At 45.4% G+C, this 14761-nt stretch overlaps 2 protein-coding genes across 2 annotated transcripts; one reads left to right on the top strand and one right to left on the bottom strand.

Annotated features, from left to right (window-relative positions):
• Positions 1 to 701: 701 nt before the first annotated feature.
• dnaaf4 (dynein axonemal assembly factor 4) lies at positions 702 to 6366 on the top strand (the record flags this gene model as incomplete). The annotated part of the gene is made up of 8 exons (XM_080474755.1): positions 702 to 824; positions 1625 to 1772; positions 2015 to 2148; positions 2834 to 3178; positions 3455 to 3564; positions 3636 to 3789; positions 4006 to 4111; positions 6212 to 6366. The coding sequence occupies 8 exons, from the start codon at positions 702 to 704 to the stop codon at positions 6364 to 6366; spliced, it is 1275 nt and encodes a 424-aa protein (XP_080330881.1).
• A 735-nt stretch (positions 6367 to 7101) lies between these two features.
• Positions 7102 to 11602, bottom strand: LOC308116282 (homeobox protein DBX1-B-like; the record flags this gene model as incomplete). The annotated part of the gene is made up of 4 exons (XM_080474377.1): positions 7102 to 7431; positions 7743 to 7945; positions 10541 to 10618; positions 11272 to 11602. 4 exons carry the CDS (start codon positions 11600 to 11602, stop codon positions 7102 to 7104), a joined length of 942 nt encoding a protein of 313 aa, XP_080330503.1.
• Between the last annotated feature and the right edge of the window lie 3159 nt (positions 11603 to 14761).

Raw genomic sequence — 14761 nt, 5'->3', positions numbered from 1 at the left:
GTTTGCATTTCTTCTGAGTTTTTTTGTTGTTGTTTTTTTTATATATTTTCTAAGTGCTCTGATGAATAGCTGTGTTTCATTAGGATCCAAGCACTGAAAGTGCCAGAGGACCATATTAAAACCCAAGGGTTTATTCGCAGGGTCTGACTGAGCAAAGCTGGGCCGGACCCTATCGATACACAAGAGATACCCTGGTTGTTTAAGGTTATTATCTTATATTTACATGATTGTTAAATACGATTTATATATTTAAAAATACGTGATGTGATTATATATGTAATAAAAGATTGAAGAAAAAACTGTTGTTGCATATTTTGTAAGAGAATGGTTCATTTTGATTTGTCCCATTTCTGTGAACGCAACATCGTATCACCATGACAACGTGACGCGCCGCTGCTGTTAGGACCCGGTGGTGCGTTCAGGTGCGTGTTTAGTGTTGTGCTCTGGGTGTTTTTACACAGACGTTGTATTGTTATGTCACTATTTTACGTGCGGCTGGTCCACGTATTGATACACGGAATGTGAGTGTGTTTGTGGAGATTACAGGCACAATTGATTTTCATGCCCGCGCCAACTTGTGTTGTTATGTTCGTGACGTCAATAGGAGGAGAGACACACTTTGGAATGAACTCCTCTGGATTATTTTGCACTAGGTAATCTCACAGAAGTTGACGCAGGTTTAGCGGATCGGTGCGCTGCAGATGCCTCTGCTGGTTTCAGACTTCTCCTGGACTCAGACCGAGTCCACGGTCCACATCACCGTCCCGCTGAAGGGGACCAGAGCCGGCACGGTGGACATCGTGTGTACGGAGGAATACCTGAAGGTGGAGCCACGCACAGAGAAACACAGAGAAATACAGAGAAATACAAAGAAATACAGAGAAATACAGAGAAAAATGTCTTTATGTTCGATCTGTTCGTTGTTTATTCTTCCCACTTAGAAAAATATGATGTGTTGTGTTCAGGTGCTGTGTTGTGTTCAGGTGTTGGTTACAGTGTGTGTGTTGTGTTCAGGTGCTGTGTTACACTGATTGTGTTGTGTTCAGGTGCTGTGTGTTCAGGTGTTGGTTACAATGTGTGTGTTGTGTTCAAGTGCTGGTTACACTGTTTGTGTTGTGTTTAGGTGCTGTCTACAGTGTGTGTTTGTGTTGTGTTCAGGTGGTGTGTTCTGTTCAGGTGTTGGTTACAGTGTGTGTGTTGTGTTATGTTCAGGTGCTGGTTACAGTGTGTGTTGTGTTGTGTTGAGGCGCCGTGTTATGTTCAGGTGTTGGTTAGAGTGTGTGTGTTGTGTTGTGTTCAGGTGCTGGTTACAGTGTGTGTTTGTGTTGTGTTCAGGTGCTGTGTTATGTTCAGGTGTTGTTTACAGTGTGTGTTGTGTTGTGTTGTGTTCAGGTGCTGGTTACTGTGTGTGTTTGTGTTGTGTCCAGGTGCTGTGTTGTGTTCAGGTGTTGGTTACAGCGTTTGTGTTTTGTTCAGGTGCTGTGTTGTGTTCAGGTGTTGGTTACAGCGTTTGTGTTGTGTTCAGGTGCTGTGTACTGAAGGTGTAAAGTCCTGAACACACTCCGGCGTGATGCTGTGAAGGTAACCACAGGTCGACGTTCTCCACAAGTGTCTCTGTGTTCAGGTTCATTTCCCGCCGTTCCTGTTCGAGGCGTTCCTCTCCGAGCCCGTCGACGACCTCCGGAGCTCGGCCAAGGTCGGGAATGGAGTGGCGCTCTTCACTTTACCCAAGAAGACCAGCAGATTGTGGGAGAACCTCACCTTAACAACACGTGAGTCTGACTACGACTTCCTGTCTGGAACCGACGTTACAGGGAAGGAGCTCATCCTCATCATCATCATCATCATCATCATCATCGTCATCATCATCATCATCATCATCATCACTCTGTTCTGCTACTCGTAGCTGTAGAGCAGCACTGAACACTGAAATCTCTCTGCTTGAATGAATGAGTGGATGTGACTGACGGTCTGTCTGAACAAAGTCCGTGTGTCTGATTGAAATGCTCGTCAGTCGATGGAGATCAGAAGAAGGAGATCAGACTCAAGGTGCTGCAGAAACATCAGGAGAGGATTTCCTCCGAGTGCAAACGGACGACCGAGAGGCGGCAGGCGGACAGGAAGTTCACCCTGCAGGCCGTGATGAAGGTGAGACCGTCACAACGTCCAGACACCGACAGGAGCCCGCCGACACACACAGGAACCTGTGTGTGTGTGTGTGTGTGTGTGTGTGTGTGTGTGTGTGTGTGTGTCAGCTGGAGCAGGAAGAACGAGACGGCATCCAGAGGATGAAGGAGGAGGAGAGAGAGAAGATGTGGGAGGAGCTGCAGGCGTGGCAGCAGAGCCTGGAGGAGAGGGGAGGGGGGGCCCGGGGGGGGGTCCAGAGAGACGGAGGGGGGGGGACACCGGGTGAGAACTTCACTCCTGATTTCTTCACACTCAGACCACGATTACTCCACCTTTCAAGTCAAAACACGTCATTTCTGCCTTTTCCTTTCAGAGAACTTTTTCATTTACATGGAAACATTTAGAAAACGATGCAGTTTTCATGTTGGTCCACTAGTGGTGCTGTTGGGTTTTTTAGTACTGAAAGCACACACACACACACACACACACACACACACACACACACACACACACACACACACACACACACACACACACACACACACACACACACAGAACAATGAGGTCTAAACATTAACAATGAGAACACAGACATTCTAGTGGACAGACCACCAAGTTGGACTGTTATTACAGTGACGTTTGGAGTGATGCTAAAGCTAACAGAGCAGTTTGTTCTCCAGGACGCCGTCACACGGAGACCCAACAGGAAGCAGAGACCCAACAGGAAGCAGAGACCCAACAGGAAGCAGAGACCCAACAGGAAGTAGAGACCCAACAGGAAGTAGAGACCCAACAGGAAGCAGAGACCCAACAGGAAGCAGAGACCCAACAGGAAGCAGAGACCCAACAGGAAGCAGAGACCCAACAGGCAGTAGAGACCCAACAGGAAGTAGAGACCCAACAGGAAGCAGAGACCCAACAGGAAGCAGAGACCCAACAGGAAGTAGCTGAGCTTCTTCCTCCCCGATCCAGAGGAAACATCCAGGTCTCCTTCACCCACAGGGCCTTCCCCACGGCGCTGCGAGAGTCCAGGGTGGCTGAGGAGGAGGAGGTCAACACACACACACACACACACACACACACACACACACACACACACACACACACACACACACACACACACACACACACACACACACACACACACACACACACACGCACACACACACACACACATCAAAGTATCACTGGAGAAAAAGTTCACAGTTTGACGAAACATTTCAATATTCTCTGACGCCTCTCCCTCCCTCCCTCCCTCCCTCCCTCCCTCCCTCTCTCCCTCCCTCCCTCCCTCCCTCCCTCCCTCTAACATGTTTTCCTCTGACAGTGGCTGCAGAAACAGGCTGAAGCTCGGAGAGCGACCAGGACCGGAGTGGAGGATCTGCAGGAGCTGAGGGAGGAGGAGAAGAACCCGGAGTGGCTGAAGGACAAAGGAGAGTAAGTGCAGAATGATGGGTGAGCTGTGGGCGGAGCTTCACCCTCTGATGTGATGTGACTTCCTGTTTCAGTCGGTACTTCGCGGCGGGGGATTACCTGGGTGCGGTGAACGCCTACAATCTGGGAATCCGACTGAACTCCAAGATGGCGGCGCTGTATTCAAACCGAGCCGCGTGTCACCTGAAGCTGGGAAACCTGCACAAGGCCATCGAGGACGCGTCGCAGGTTTGACTTGGTTTACGTTCATCACTTTGGCTCAGCTTGGCTTCAAGTGCTTGACCAGTAAAGTTGAGCTGAGTTGAGCAACAGCTGCTCCTTCAGGAAGTTTTCCAGCTTCAGACCATCGTCTTCATCGTAGAGTGACGTTTCACTCTTGTTTGGTTGGATCCTGGTTCTGCCGGTGCTGAAGTTGTATTTCTGATCCCTCCTGTTTGTCTGCAGGCGCTCCGGCTGCTGACGCCTCCCGTTGCCGCCAATGCGGCCGCCAGAGTCCGAGCCAGCGTCCGGCGGGGGACGGCGTTCTGCCGGCTGCAGCTCTACGCTGAAGGTTGGTGGTTTGGGGAAGAGCTCTGCAGATTTTGGTTTGTTCTGACTTCAGGCACCCGTGCTTTTGGCACTTTTCCACTAATACCTACTCGACATGATTCGACTCGTTACTCTGATGCTTCTCCACCACGTGTCAGGGGCCTTTCTCATTGGACAGTCCAGGACTCGGTTCACTGGAGAGGGGGCGGAGCCGAGAATCTTCACCCCTTCATTTGGTTCGATTCTTCAGAGACTGGTGTTGAACCACCTGAAGGACATCACAGGCCCCCTGCTGGACCCCCTGCAGATTGTGTACCGGGCAAACAGGTGGGTGGAGGATGCAGTCAACATGGGACTGAGCTACGATGTGCACCACCTCAACACCCCAGGGACCTACGCCAAGATCCTGTTTGTGGACTTCAGCTCTGTGTTTAACACCATCACCCCAGACATCCTGCACCGCAGACTCCACCAGCTCACAGTGCCGGCCTCCACCTGTCAGTGGATCACCACCTTCTTGACTGACAGGGTGCAGCAGGTGAGGCTGGGCAGCATGAAATCCAGTGCTGGCGCCCCCCAGGGGTGTGTCCTCTCCCCACTGCTCTTCTCCCTCTACACCAACGGCTGCACCTCAGGGACCTTCTGTCAAATTCTCGAAGTTGGCAGACGACACCACCGTCATCGGTCTCATCCAGGACGGTGAGACAGCCTACAGACGGGACGTGGACCAGCTGGCCCTCTGGTGCAGTCACAACCATCTGGAGCAGAACCTGCTCAAGACTGTGGAGATGACGGTGGACTTCAGGAATACACCCCCTCATACCCCCCCTCACCATTCTGAACAACTCCTTCAGGTTCCTGGGATCCACAATCTCCCGGGACCTGAAGTGGACCTCCCACATAGACACTATCATAACGAAGACACAGCAGAGAATGAACTTGTCCCAGGAGCTGCTCATCATGTTCTTCACCTCCATCACTGTCTGCTTTGGATCTGCAACCAAACTGGACAGACTCAGGCTCCAGCAGACAATCAGGACTGTGTTGACCTACCCCCCATCCAGGACTTGTACCGGTCCCGGGTCAGGAAACGGGCAGGGGCATCACTGCAGACCCCTCCCACCCTGGACTCAAACTCTCCAAACTCCTCCCCTCCGGCAGGCGCTACGGATTCCTGGACGTCAAAACAAGCGTCCATAAGAAGAGTTCCTTCCCCCGGCGGTCAGTCTGATGAACACGACTGTCACTGGAAGTCCGACCTGCTGCTGCGGAATAACCTGGAACAGCTGTGACTCCACCTATATGTATTTTATTTATTATAACGACCATCTACACCATTCTATATGTAAATACTCACTACCTCATGTCACTCATCATTATTTGCACTCCTCACCACTGCACTGTTCTCCACCATCTTATTTAGCTCCTGTACATATTAGTCTCTGATGACTGTTTATTATTTAATTAATGTTTACTCTTGTACTGAGAGGTCACGCTTTCTTCCAACCAGTCAAATTCCTCATATGTTAAACATTTCTGTCCTTTAAAACTGAATCTGATTCACTGTAGAGATCAAACCTCCTGCAGGTGTTTGGGGGCGCTGTGGCCTGAAACAAACACTGAGAGGAAGTAAAGAAGAAACGCTGCTCATTGATTGGTCCGGACTGAACGAAGAAGTCCCGCCCCTTTAGTCCATGGTGGCTAGGCTAGTTAGCTCATAGCTAAAGGGTAGCCACAAACAACCGTGACATATAATCTTCAGACCAGATATCAATGAGTCTTCCTCACGACTTCTTCCTCCTCTTTTTCTTCCTCTATACTTCCTCATTACTTCTTCCTCTCTTCTTCCTCATTACTTCTTCCTCTCTTCTTCCTCATTACTTCTTCCCCTCTTCTTCCTCTCTTCTTCCTCTCGAGTGTGTGAGGTTAGACGTTTCTTTGAGGTCTTAAAGAACTTTTTGACGTCCTGGTCTTGTTGGCGAGTGAGTCTGGAATATCTCGGGCTGGACGTGGACCCGATCATATCGTAGTGACTGGAGGGTTTTGTGTCGTTGACCAGGACTCTGCTGGTCTGGAATCAGGACCTCACATCCTTCTGGTCTCTGTGGTTTGTGGTTTTCAGGGCTGCAGGATTATCAAGCGGCTCTGAAGCTCGACCCGGAGAACCAGGCTCTGCAGAGAGACGCCCAGCAGATCAGAGACGCAGCCGGACCCGGAGCGGCTGATCAGGAGGACCGGGACGATTCCCGCTGGGCCGGTCTGACGTTCAGGCCCTGAGGGCCGGTGCTTACTTTCTGTTTTCTTTTCCTCACAGTACTGGGTTCATTCATTTTTTAAAATAAACTTTAACGTTTTCCACCGGCAGCTTCTTTTTTTGTTTTTTAATAAACTTTATTTGAAGTTTTCCACTGGCAGGGTTGTTTGTGCTGCAGACGCACCCTGATGGCGTAACACGTCGGTACACTCAGAAGTCTTTTTATGGATTTATTAGAGAAAATATAGAGAATACAAAATCTGTTTAGAAAACAAACATTTTGTTCATGAGAAGTTAAAAGAGTTTGTGTGAGTGAAGTACAGAGCCTGTACTCTGGGAATAATACACATATATGTACACAGACCGGACTCCATCGTCCAGTCATTCTCTCATTTATCCATCCATCCATCCATCCATCATCATGTGTCCTTATGTCCATCCATCTATCCATCCATCCATCCATCCATCCAGCCATCCATCCATCCATCCATCCATCCATCCATCCATCCATCCATCATCATGTGTCCTTATGTCCATCCATCTATCCATCCATCCATCCATCCATCCAGCCATCCATCCATCCATTCATCCATAACGCATCCCTATGTCCTTCCATCCATCCATCCATCCATCATGTGTCCTTATGTCCATCCATCCATCCATCCATCCATCCATCCATCCTCCATCCATCCATCCAACCATCCATCCATCCATCCTCCATCCATCCATCCATCCATTCATCCATCCATCCATCCCTCCTATGACACAGTGATTTCTTCGCTTTCTGACTCGGAGGCTTCAGACTGTTTGCTGGACACTGACGGAGAGGAGGAGGAGGGGGAGGGGGTGTTGTGAGGATGAGGAGCATGATGACGATGATGATGATGATGATGATGATGATGAAGGGTGTGCGGTGGGCGTGGCTCCGGGCTGAGGCTGTGGTGAAAGTTGGCGCTCACGTCGGTGAGGTCGGGGTGGGGGTTGGTCTTGGTAGGGAGGGTCTGCTGCCGGCAGCCGCCGGTGGACAGCAGCTCTCGCTCTTTAGAGTTCCTCCACTTCATCCTGCGGTTCTGGAACCAGATCTTCACCTGGAAGCACAACAACAACAACAACAACGTTACAACAAATAACACCACCACAACATTAACAAACAACAACGTTACAACAAATAACACCACCACAACACGAACAAACAACAACGTTACAACAAATAACACCACCACAACACGAACAAACAACAACGTTACAACAAATAACACCACCACAACACGAACAAACAACAACGTTACAACAAATAACACCACCACAACACGAACAAACAACAACAAAAATGGCAATATTACTGTCAACAAACAAACCACGTCATTAATTCCAACAAAGTAAACAACTGTTTGTATACCTGTGAGTCTTTGAGTCCGAGCTTCCCTGCCAGCTTCTTCCGGTCTGGTTTGCTGATGTACTTCTGCTTCTGGAAGGTTCTCTCTAGCGCCTTCCTCTGGAGGTCTGAGAAGACGGCCCGCCGCAGCATCCCCCTGCGCGGCTTCCCTCTGGGGGCCAGGGGCCACGAGAAAGTCCCCGGGACGGGAACCACCGAGGCCGAGGCTGGACGGGAAACAACAACATTCTTAACCACGCCTCAAAAGCCACCTGAAACTTTTAAAAACCCTGAAATTCTATCAACTTGAAACTATCTGAAACACCCTCAAAGCTTTTGAATGAACAGTACACAAAATAAAGTAAAAACAGACAGAAAATAATCTATAAATCTAAAAAAAAATATCGAAAAAAAGCCTTAAAATGGCAAAGAAAATCTAACTTTTTGAAAGAAACTTAAAATATAACCTTAGAAACACTACTCTATAAACCCTAAGATAAACACCCTGAAAACATCCTTAAAACTGTCCAAAATACACCAAACCCTTAAAAGAACTATGTTAAAATAGACTTTTAAAAACCTTAAAAACACTATTCAATATACTCTTAGATAAACACATAAAATATACAAAAATATACAAATAAAAATAACTGAAAGAAGTCTACAACACCTTTAAAAACCTCTCAATGAAAACACTAAATACATGTGTTTATAAAAAAAAACTATTATATAAACCCTTAACTAAACACCCTGAAAACAGTCTAAAAAGTCCTAAGAGCCTTTAAATAATCATTACAACAAATAAAACAGCCAGTAAACAGTCTAAAAACTATCAATTATTTAAAAAAAACTTAAAATAGCCCTGAAAAAATACTTAAATACACCCTGAAAAATGACTAAGACACATTAAAACACATCCTTGATAAAAAAAAAAAAACAACTACATGAAGCATTAAATCAGAAAACAGAAAATAATCTTAAAACAGATTAAAAAAGACACACCCTGAAAACACTATAAAGGCCTAAAAACATTAAAAATATCCTCAACAAAACCCCCAAAATTGTCTCCAACCCAAGAACCCTTAAGTAGCACAAAAAAAAACCTTAAAATAGTTTTTTTTAAGGTGTAAAACATCCTATAAACCTTTAAAGTATTTTATTTGTGTTTTGTTTTCATTTATTTTTCAGTTATTTGGAAGAAAGATGGGAAACATGCAGAGTGCGGCCCACATGAGGCCGCTCTGAAGAGTCTTTATGGCCTTCAAGTTCATTTCATTTAGAGTAGAAAAGTGTATTTTCGCCCCATTTGAAGCAGCGACGAGGATTGTTTTACTTTAATTTTCACGAATTCAAAGATTCTTTGTGAATTTTGACTTTTTCAGCCATTCACACCACAAACGAAGCGTTTGTTTGTTCCCTCTCCGGCTCCCTGACGCTCGCACTAATTTCCCCGTTCTGCCTGAAAAGTGACGCTGAAGAGGCCAATTTGTCCGGAGCTGCAAACACAGGTTATGTAAATGAGGCGGCCCCGCGGCGGCGCCCTCACACGGCCTCTAATGAGGCGTGCAGCCGCCTGATTGTGTGTCGGTGAATCGAGTGGAAAAGGCCGTCGACAGGCCGCTTCATTACAGCCCCATTAGAGGCAGGTCAGATTCACAGGGTTCACAGTGTGTTAGTGCCGCTGCCACACTGCATTACACTACGAGAACAGCCCCAGAAAACTGCCTGAACACACACTGAAAGTACCTGGAAAATACCCAGAAAACTGCCTGAACACACGCTGAAAATACCTGGAAAATACTCTGAAAACACCCAGAAAACTACCTGAACACACGCTGGACACGCGCTTAAAAGTCTCTCAAAGAGAATCTGAAAACAACCAAAAAACAGTTTGAAAACACATTTAAAAAAAACAACCCAAAACAGTCGTAGAAAAATCCCATAAACACAATGAAAAATACCCTGATAACACTTAAAAAATACCCTAAACGATATCCTTCAACTAGCCTGTAAACAGTCTCAAAACACCCTAAAAATATTGTGAACGGCCTGAAAGCAACCAAAAATCTGTTAGAAAACACATTAACAATACTCCAAAAGTGTCTCAAAAACCCAGAAAACTGCTCTAAAACAACCTTAAAAATACTCTGAACACAAACACCCTGAAACCACCTGGAAAATACCTGGAAAATATTTGGAGAATACCCTCAAAGTAGCTGGAAAATCACCTGAACAATACTCTGAAAACATCCCCAAAACAACCTGAACACACTTAGAAATACCCTACAAAATACTCTGAAAACACCCTGAACATTCACTTGAAAATACCCAGAAAACAGGCCCCAAAAACAGTTTGAAAACACATTAAAAATGCCCTCAAACGTCTCAAACTCCCAGCAAACTGCCCCGAAACACCCTGAATTGTGAAAACACAGCGACAACACTGAGAAAAGTCCCCGAGCGAAGCGTGGAAACAAAATGCCCCCAGAATATCTGGGGGCAACAACATGAAGAGGAGGAAAACACCCTGAAAACATCAAATATACACAAAACCCTCTGAAACAGTGAAAACACGTTATTTATTATTAAATGTATTAATATTAAAACATTATTTCGTCCATTAGAATTCCATCAGCGGCCTTCCAGTGGAACTCAGCGTCACGCAAAAGGTCAAATCTTGTGTTTTCTAAGATCAAATTAAAGATATCTCCTCAGTTTGAGGTCAAGAACAAAATAAATACAACAAATATTTTTGACAAATCCTCTTTTCAGTTCAGCTGCTGAAGTGTGACTAAAGACCCGAGGACCTGAGGATCACCAACCTGAGAGGTAAGAAGCTCTGATGAAGGGATGAAGGTCGAAGAAGGGCAGCGGGAAGGATTTCCTCTCGACACTTTCAACTGAAACACAAGAAGAAGAAGAAACAAACATCAAACTACAACTTGTGACACGATTTGACACTTTTCATCACTTTTCTGCATCAAATTAAACATTTTAATTTAAAGACACTGATTTAAGTTTCATCAAATAATTCACAAGAAATTTCACATCAAATTAAAACCTCATAATCTGCCTGTAAGTATTTCATATTCAATATTTCAATATTCAAAAACTTTCTCATTAAGTGATTTTTTCTTCTTCTTGTTCTTATTAATATAAATATTAATACTAATATTATCAATAATAATAAAATCTGAATAACAAAACAATACATCTTTGTTCAGACTATTTAAAAAAACTTTTTGAAGGGATTATTGCTCAAATGTCAAATTTATTAAAAGAGAATAAATTCATATTTAATTTGGTAAATTTGAAAATATATTTAGAATACATGACTAAGTGCAGCAAAGAAGAAAACTAAAACCAGATTACAAAACCACGATGGATTAGAGATTAATCCCCGATTTCATTTTAAATCAATAAAACTGATGAGAGAAAATTAATTAATTAATACATTTTAAATGACAGGCAGACTCACTAATATAAAAATTAATGAGATGAATAATAAGTAGGAACGAATTAAAAAGCATTTGAGTAATGAACCGCTCGGTACCGGTCCGGGTTGCCGGGGCCAGGATGGCGCTCACGCCGAACTTGAGGCAGTCTGAGTCGGTGCAGGCGGTGAGCGGGGCCCGGGGGCCCGGGGAGCCGGAGCCCGGAGCCCGCGGAGAGGCCCCCGGAGCCGGGCGGAGCGGGAGCAGCTCCGCGGGGCTCCTGCAGGAGAAAGCCCGCTGGAGGAACCCGACCGGCGGGCCGAGCCGCAGAAGGTCCTCCACCAGGAAGCCGGAGGGCAGAGAGCGGCTCGGAGGGGCGGACAGAGCCGCCGGGGGACGCAGGAGACCCGGGTAGAGTGGAGGAGGCAGGCCGCTGCACTGGAACATCATGACCGGAGGAGGAGGCAGACACCCGGGGGAATGCTGGAGGTCCGGCCCGGGGGAGAGGCTTTATACCCCAACACACACACACACACACACACACACACACACACACACACACACACACACACACACACACACACACACACAAGTTCAACTCTCATCACTGAAGCTGAAGTTAGGAGGAGGAGGAGGAGGAGGAGGAGGAGGAGGAGGAGGAGGAGCACCACCTTCATCAAATGAATCAAAGTGCATCACACTGTGTGTGTGTGTGTGTGTGTGTGTGTGTGTGTGTGTGTGTGTGTGTGTTTGTGTGTGTGTGTGTGTGTGTGTGCGCGTGTGTGTTTTCATGCTGTTTACTGGTATTTACATGCTTCTTCTAATGTTTCCTCCACCAGTCAAAGATTGAGGCTGTGTGAGGGTCATGTGACCGAGATGGGAGCTGCCAGAGGACCTGACCTCCACCCACTCTAGCTGTTTGGCCTCCACCCATTGGATGAGATGGAGCGAGAGTGAGGAGCTCAGCATCTCTTCAAGACTGTTGGAAAAACGGTCTGAGGTGAGGACCTCATGGAGCTCCTCCAGAGTAGAACCAGAGTGTGTAGAACAGGAATCTCAAATAAATCTAAAATGTTTAACGTTTAGTTATTTCACACTTTCTTATTACTACATATTTACATTGAGGTTTTGTTTTCATCTGCTTGTATTTATTCATTTATTTATTGGTTTGTATGTATTTTACCAACTTTTTCATAAAAACTATTATTAACCCGAATTACATGAAATCTGATCCAGGATCAATACATGAGATTTTAGGATGTTCACATTTAGTCGTTTCTGAATAAATCCCTAAAAAACAGAGAAGAACTGTTCCCATACAAAGTGGATGAGAGGCTCCTCATGGAGATCAAAGGAGATCAGCGTCTGTTGCCATGGAGACGCTCAGTGTTTCCCAGTGATGTAGCTACCTGACAGGCTAGTTAGCATTGACATGAGCTAACGGCTAACATGCTAGCAATGCTAACTCGTTTCCCCAAACTAATGTGGCGATGGCGAAGGCCTGCGCTCTACCGAGCGTAGCTCTAGCTTCATGTGTGTTCTGACGCCTCCAGTGAGAAAAAACCCACTGAATGAAAAGGTTAAAGGTTAAAGGTCCAAACTTCAGACCGGCGGTGTTTGTCTGCGTGACCTTCAAACGCTCCGGTTGACCTTCTTTCATAATCCTGTTCTCCTTCAAATTCAGAAATTAAACAGAAAAATCGGCAGATTTGGATTAAATCCAGGAAACATTCAGACGCGACTCTGAACCTGATAAACTTCAGTTAACGACCCTGAACATCTGTTTTTCCAGCTCAGTGTGTGTGTGTGTGTGTGTGTGTGTGTGTGTGTGTGTGTGTGTGTGTGTGGGGCAGTAATCTGGTGAATCGTTACCAAACCGTCTGATCTCCAACAAAAGGAGCCAAACGTGAAATCTGCAGCAGATCTGCCGGGAACTCGACACCTTAACCAGACCGTGTTGCATTCACTGCACTTTATTCCTGCAGGAAATCCCTCCTTTGTATGGCGGCGCGGCGGCAGATGGTTCTCCGGAGGGACCCTGAGCTCCGGCAGAACTAATTCCAGCTGGTGGCGGTCCGGGCCGGCCGGCCGGCTGCTCGGCAGCTGCCGGCGAATTAAACACCAGTTAAGACTCATTTTAAAGCCATTAGCTTTAACAGGAACCTCCAGCGCTCATTACACATGCAGAGGCCGCGCCGCGCAAGCTAGTTAACCACCCGTCAGCTGCCAGCCAGGATCATTACAGTTACTAGTTACTTCTTTGTAAACAAGCAGAGTCTCTGCAGATGGAAAGTAACTTGTTAGTAACTAGTTGGTAAAATCTCTGTGTTAATGATACTGACGTGCGTTATTGGAGCATTAGCATTAGCATTAGCATTACCTGTCAGCTAGTTGAAGTTCCATCAGTCAGTGGGAGGAAGACGCTCTATAATCTGATGTTAGAGGAGGAAGACGCTCTATAATCTGATGTTAGAGGAGGAAGATGCTCTATAATCTGATGTTAGAGGAGGAAGATGCTCTATGATCTGATGTTAGAGGAGGAAGATGCTCTATAATCTGATGTTAGAGGAGGAAGATGCTCTATAATCTGATGTTAGAGGAGGAAGATGCTCTATAATCTGATGTTAGTTGTTTCTTTTTGTTGTTATTTTATATCTTTTTAAAATAGTTTTGTAAGTTTTTGGAATTACTTTTTAACCCTCTAAAGTTGTTTTGTGTGTTTTTGTAGTTTTTTGTAAGTTTTTGTAGTTTTTTGTAAGTTTTTGTAGTGGCTTTTCTTTTGTAGCTTTTTGAAGTTGTTTTGTTTCATTTTATAATTTTTTGAAGTTGTTTGTATCTTTTCATAGTAATTTTATAACTTTTAGAAGCTGTTTTGTGTGTTTTTGTAGTTTTTTTGTAACTTTTTGAAGTTGCTTAATGTCATTTTGTAGGTTTTTTAAAACCACTTTACCGTGTTTCTAAACACAGTTAGTTAGTTAGTTAGTTAGTTAGTTAGTTAGTTAGTTAGTTAGTTAGTTAGTTAGTTAGTTAGTTAGTTAGTACTGTGAGTTGCAGACAGTGTGTTCGGGAGCGCGGTGCGTTTAAGTACAGCGTGTCCCTCCGGGCGCTGTGTCACTGAGCGGATTAGTGAGGCCTTCACTGTCGAGGGGCTGCGACAAGCATTAAAACCACATTAACTTTCCATTAAACATCATGTGCTGTGTGGATAAAGCTCCTTACAGAGGGAGAGGACGGCGTTCCCACAATGCACCTGTTCCCTGAGTGACTGACTGTGAAATGTGACATCCACGCTGGCTGCACTTCTGTCTCTTACCGAGGAAAACAGTTTATAAAGTTCTGAAATCCTGAAGCGGGTTTTCTGGAGACATCGGGAATCCAAAACTCGTCACACTGAATTAAACTTCAGAAAATTAAATTCAACTTCAGCCCTTCTGCGCAGAACCAGAACTTTTCACTGCACCCGGGGTTCTCGCTTTTTAAAAACGTTTTGTTTTGTTTTATTTTGTTTTGTTTTGTTTTGTTTTGTTGTCAAACCTTTTGTGGTTGTTTTGCGTTTTTGTCTTATTGTTTGTGTTACTTTGTAGTTAATTAAAAAAATTGTGCAGTTTC

The sequence above is a fragment of the Lipophrys pholis genome (genome assembly GCF_963383615.2).
Source record: "Lipophrys pholis genome assembly, chromosome: 11".
NCBI classification, from domain to species: Eukaryota; Metazoa; Chordata; class Actinopteri; order Blenniiformes; family Blenniidae; genus Lipophrys; species Lipophrys pholis.
The sequence above is the reverse complement of the archived record's forward strand: the minus strand, read 5'-3'. Positions and strand labels throughout refer to the sequence as shown.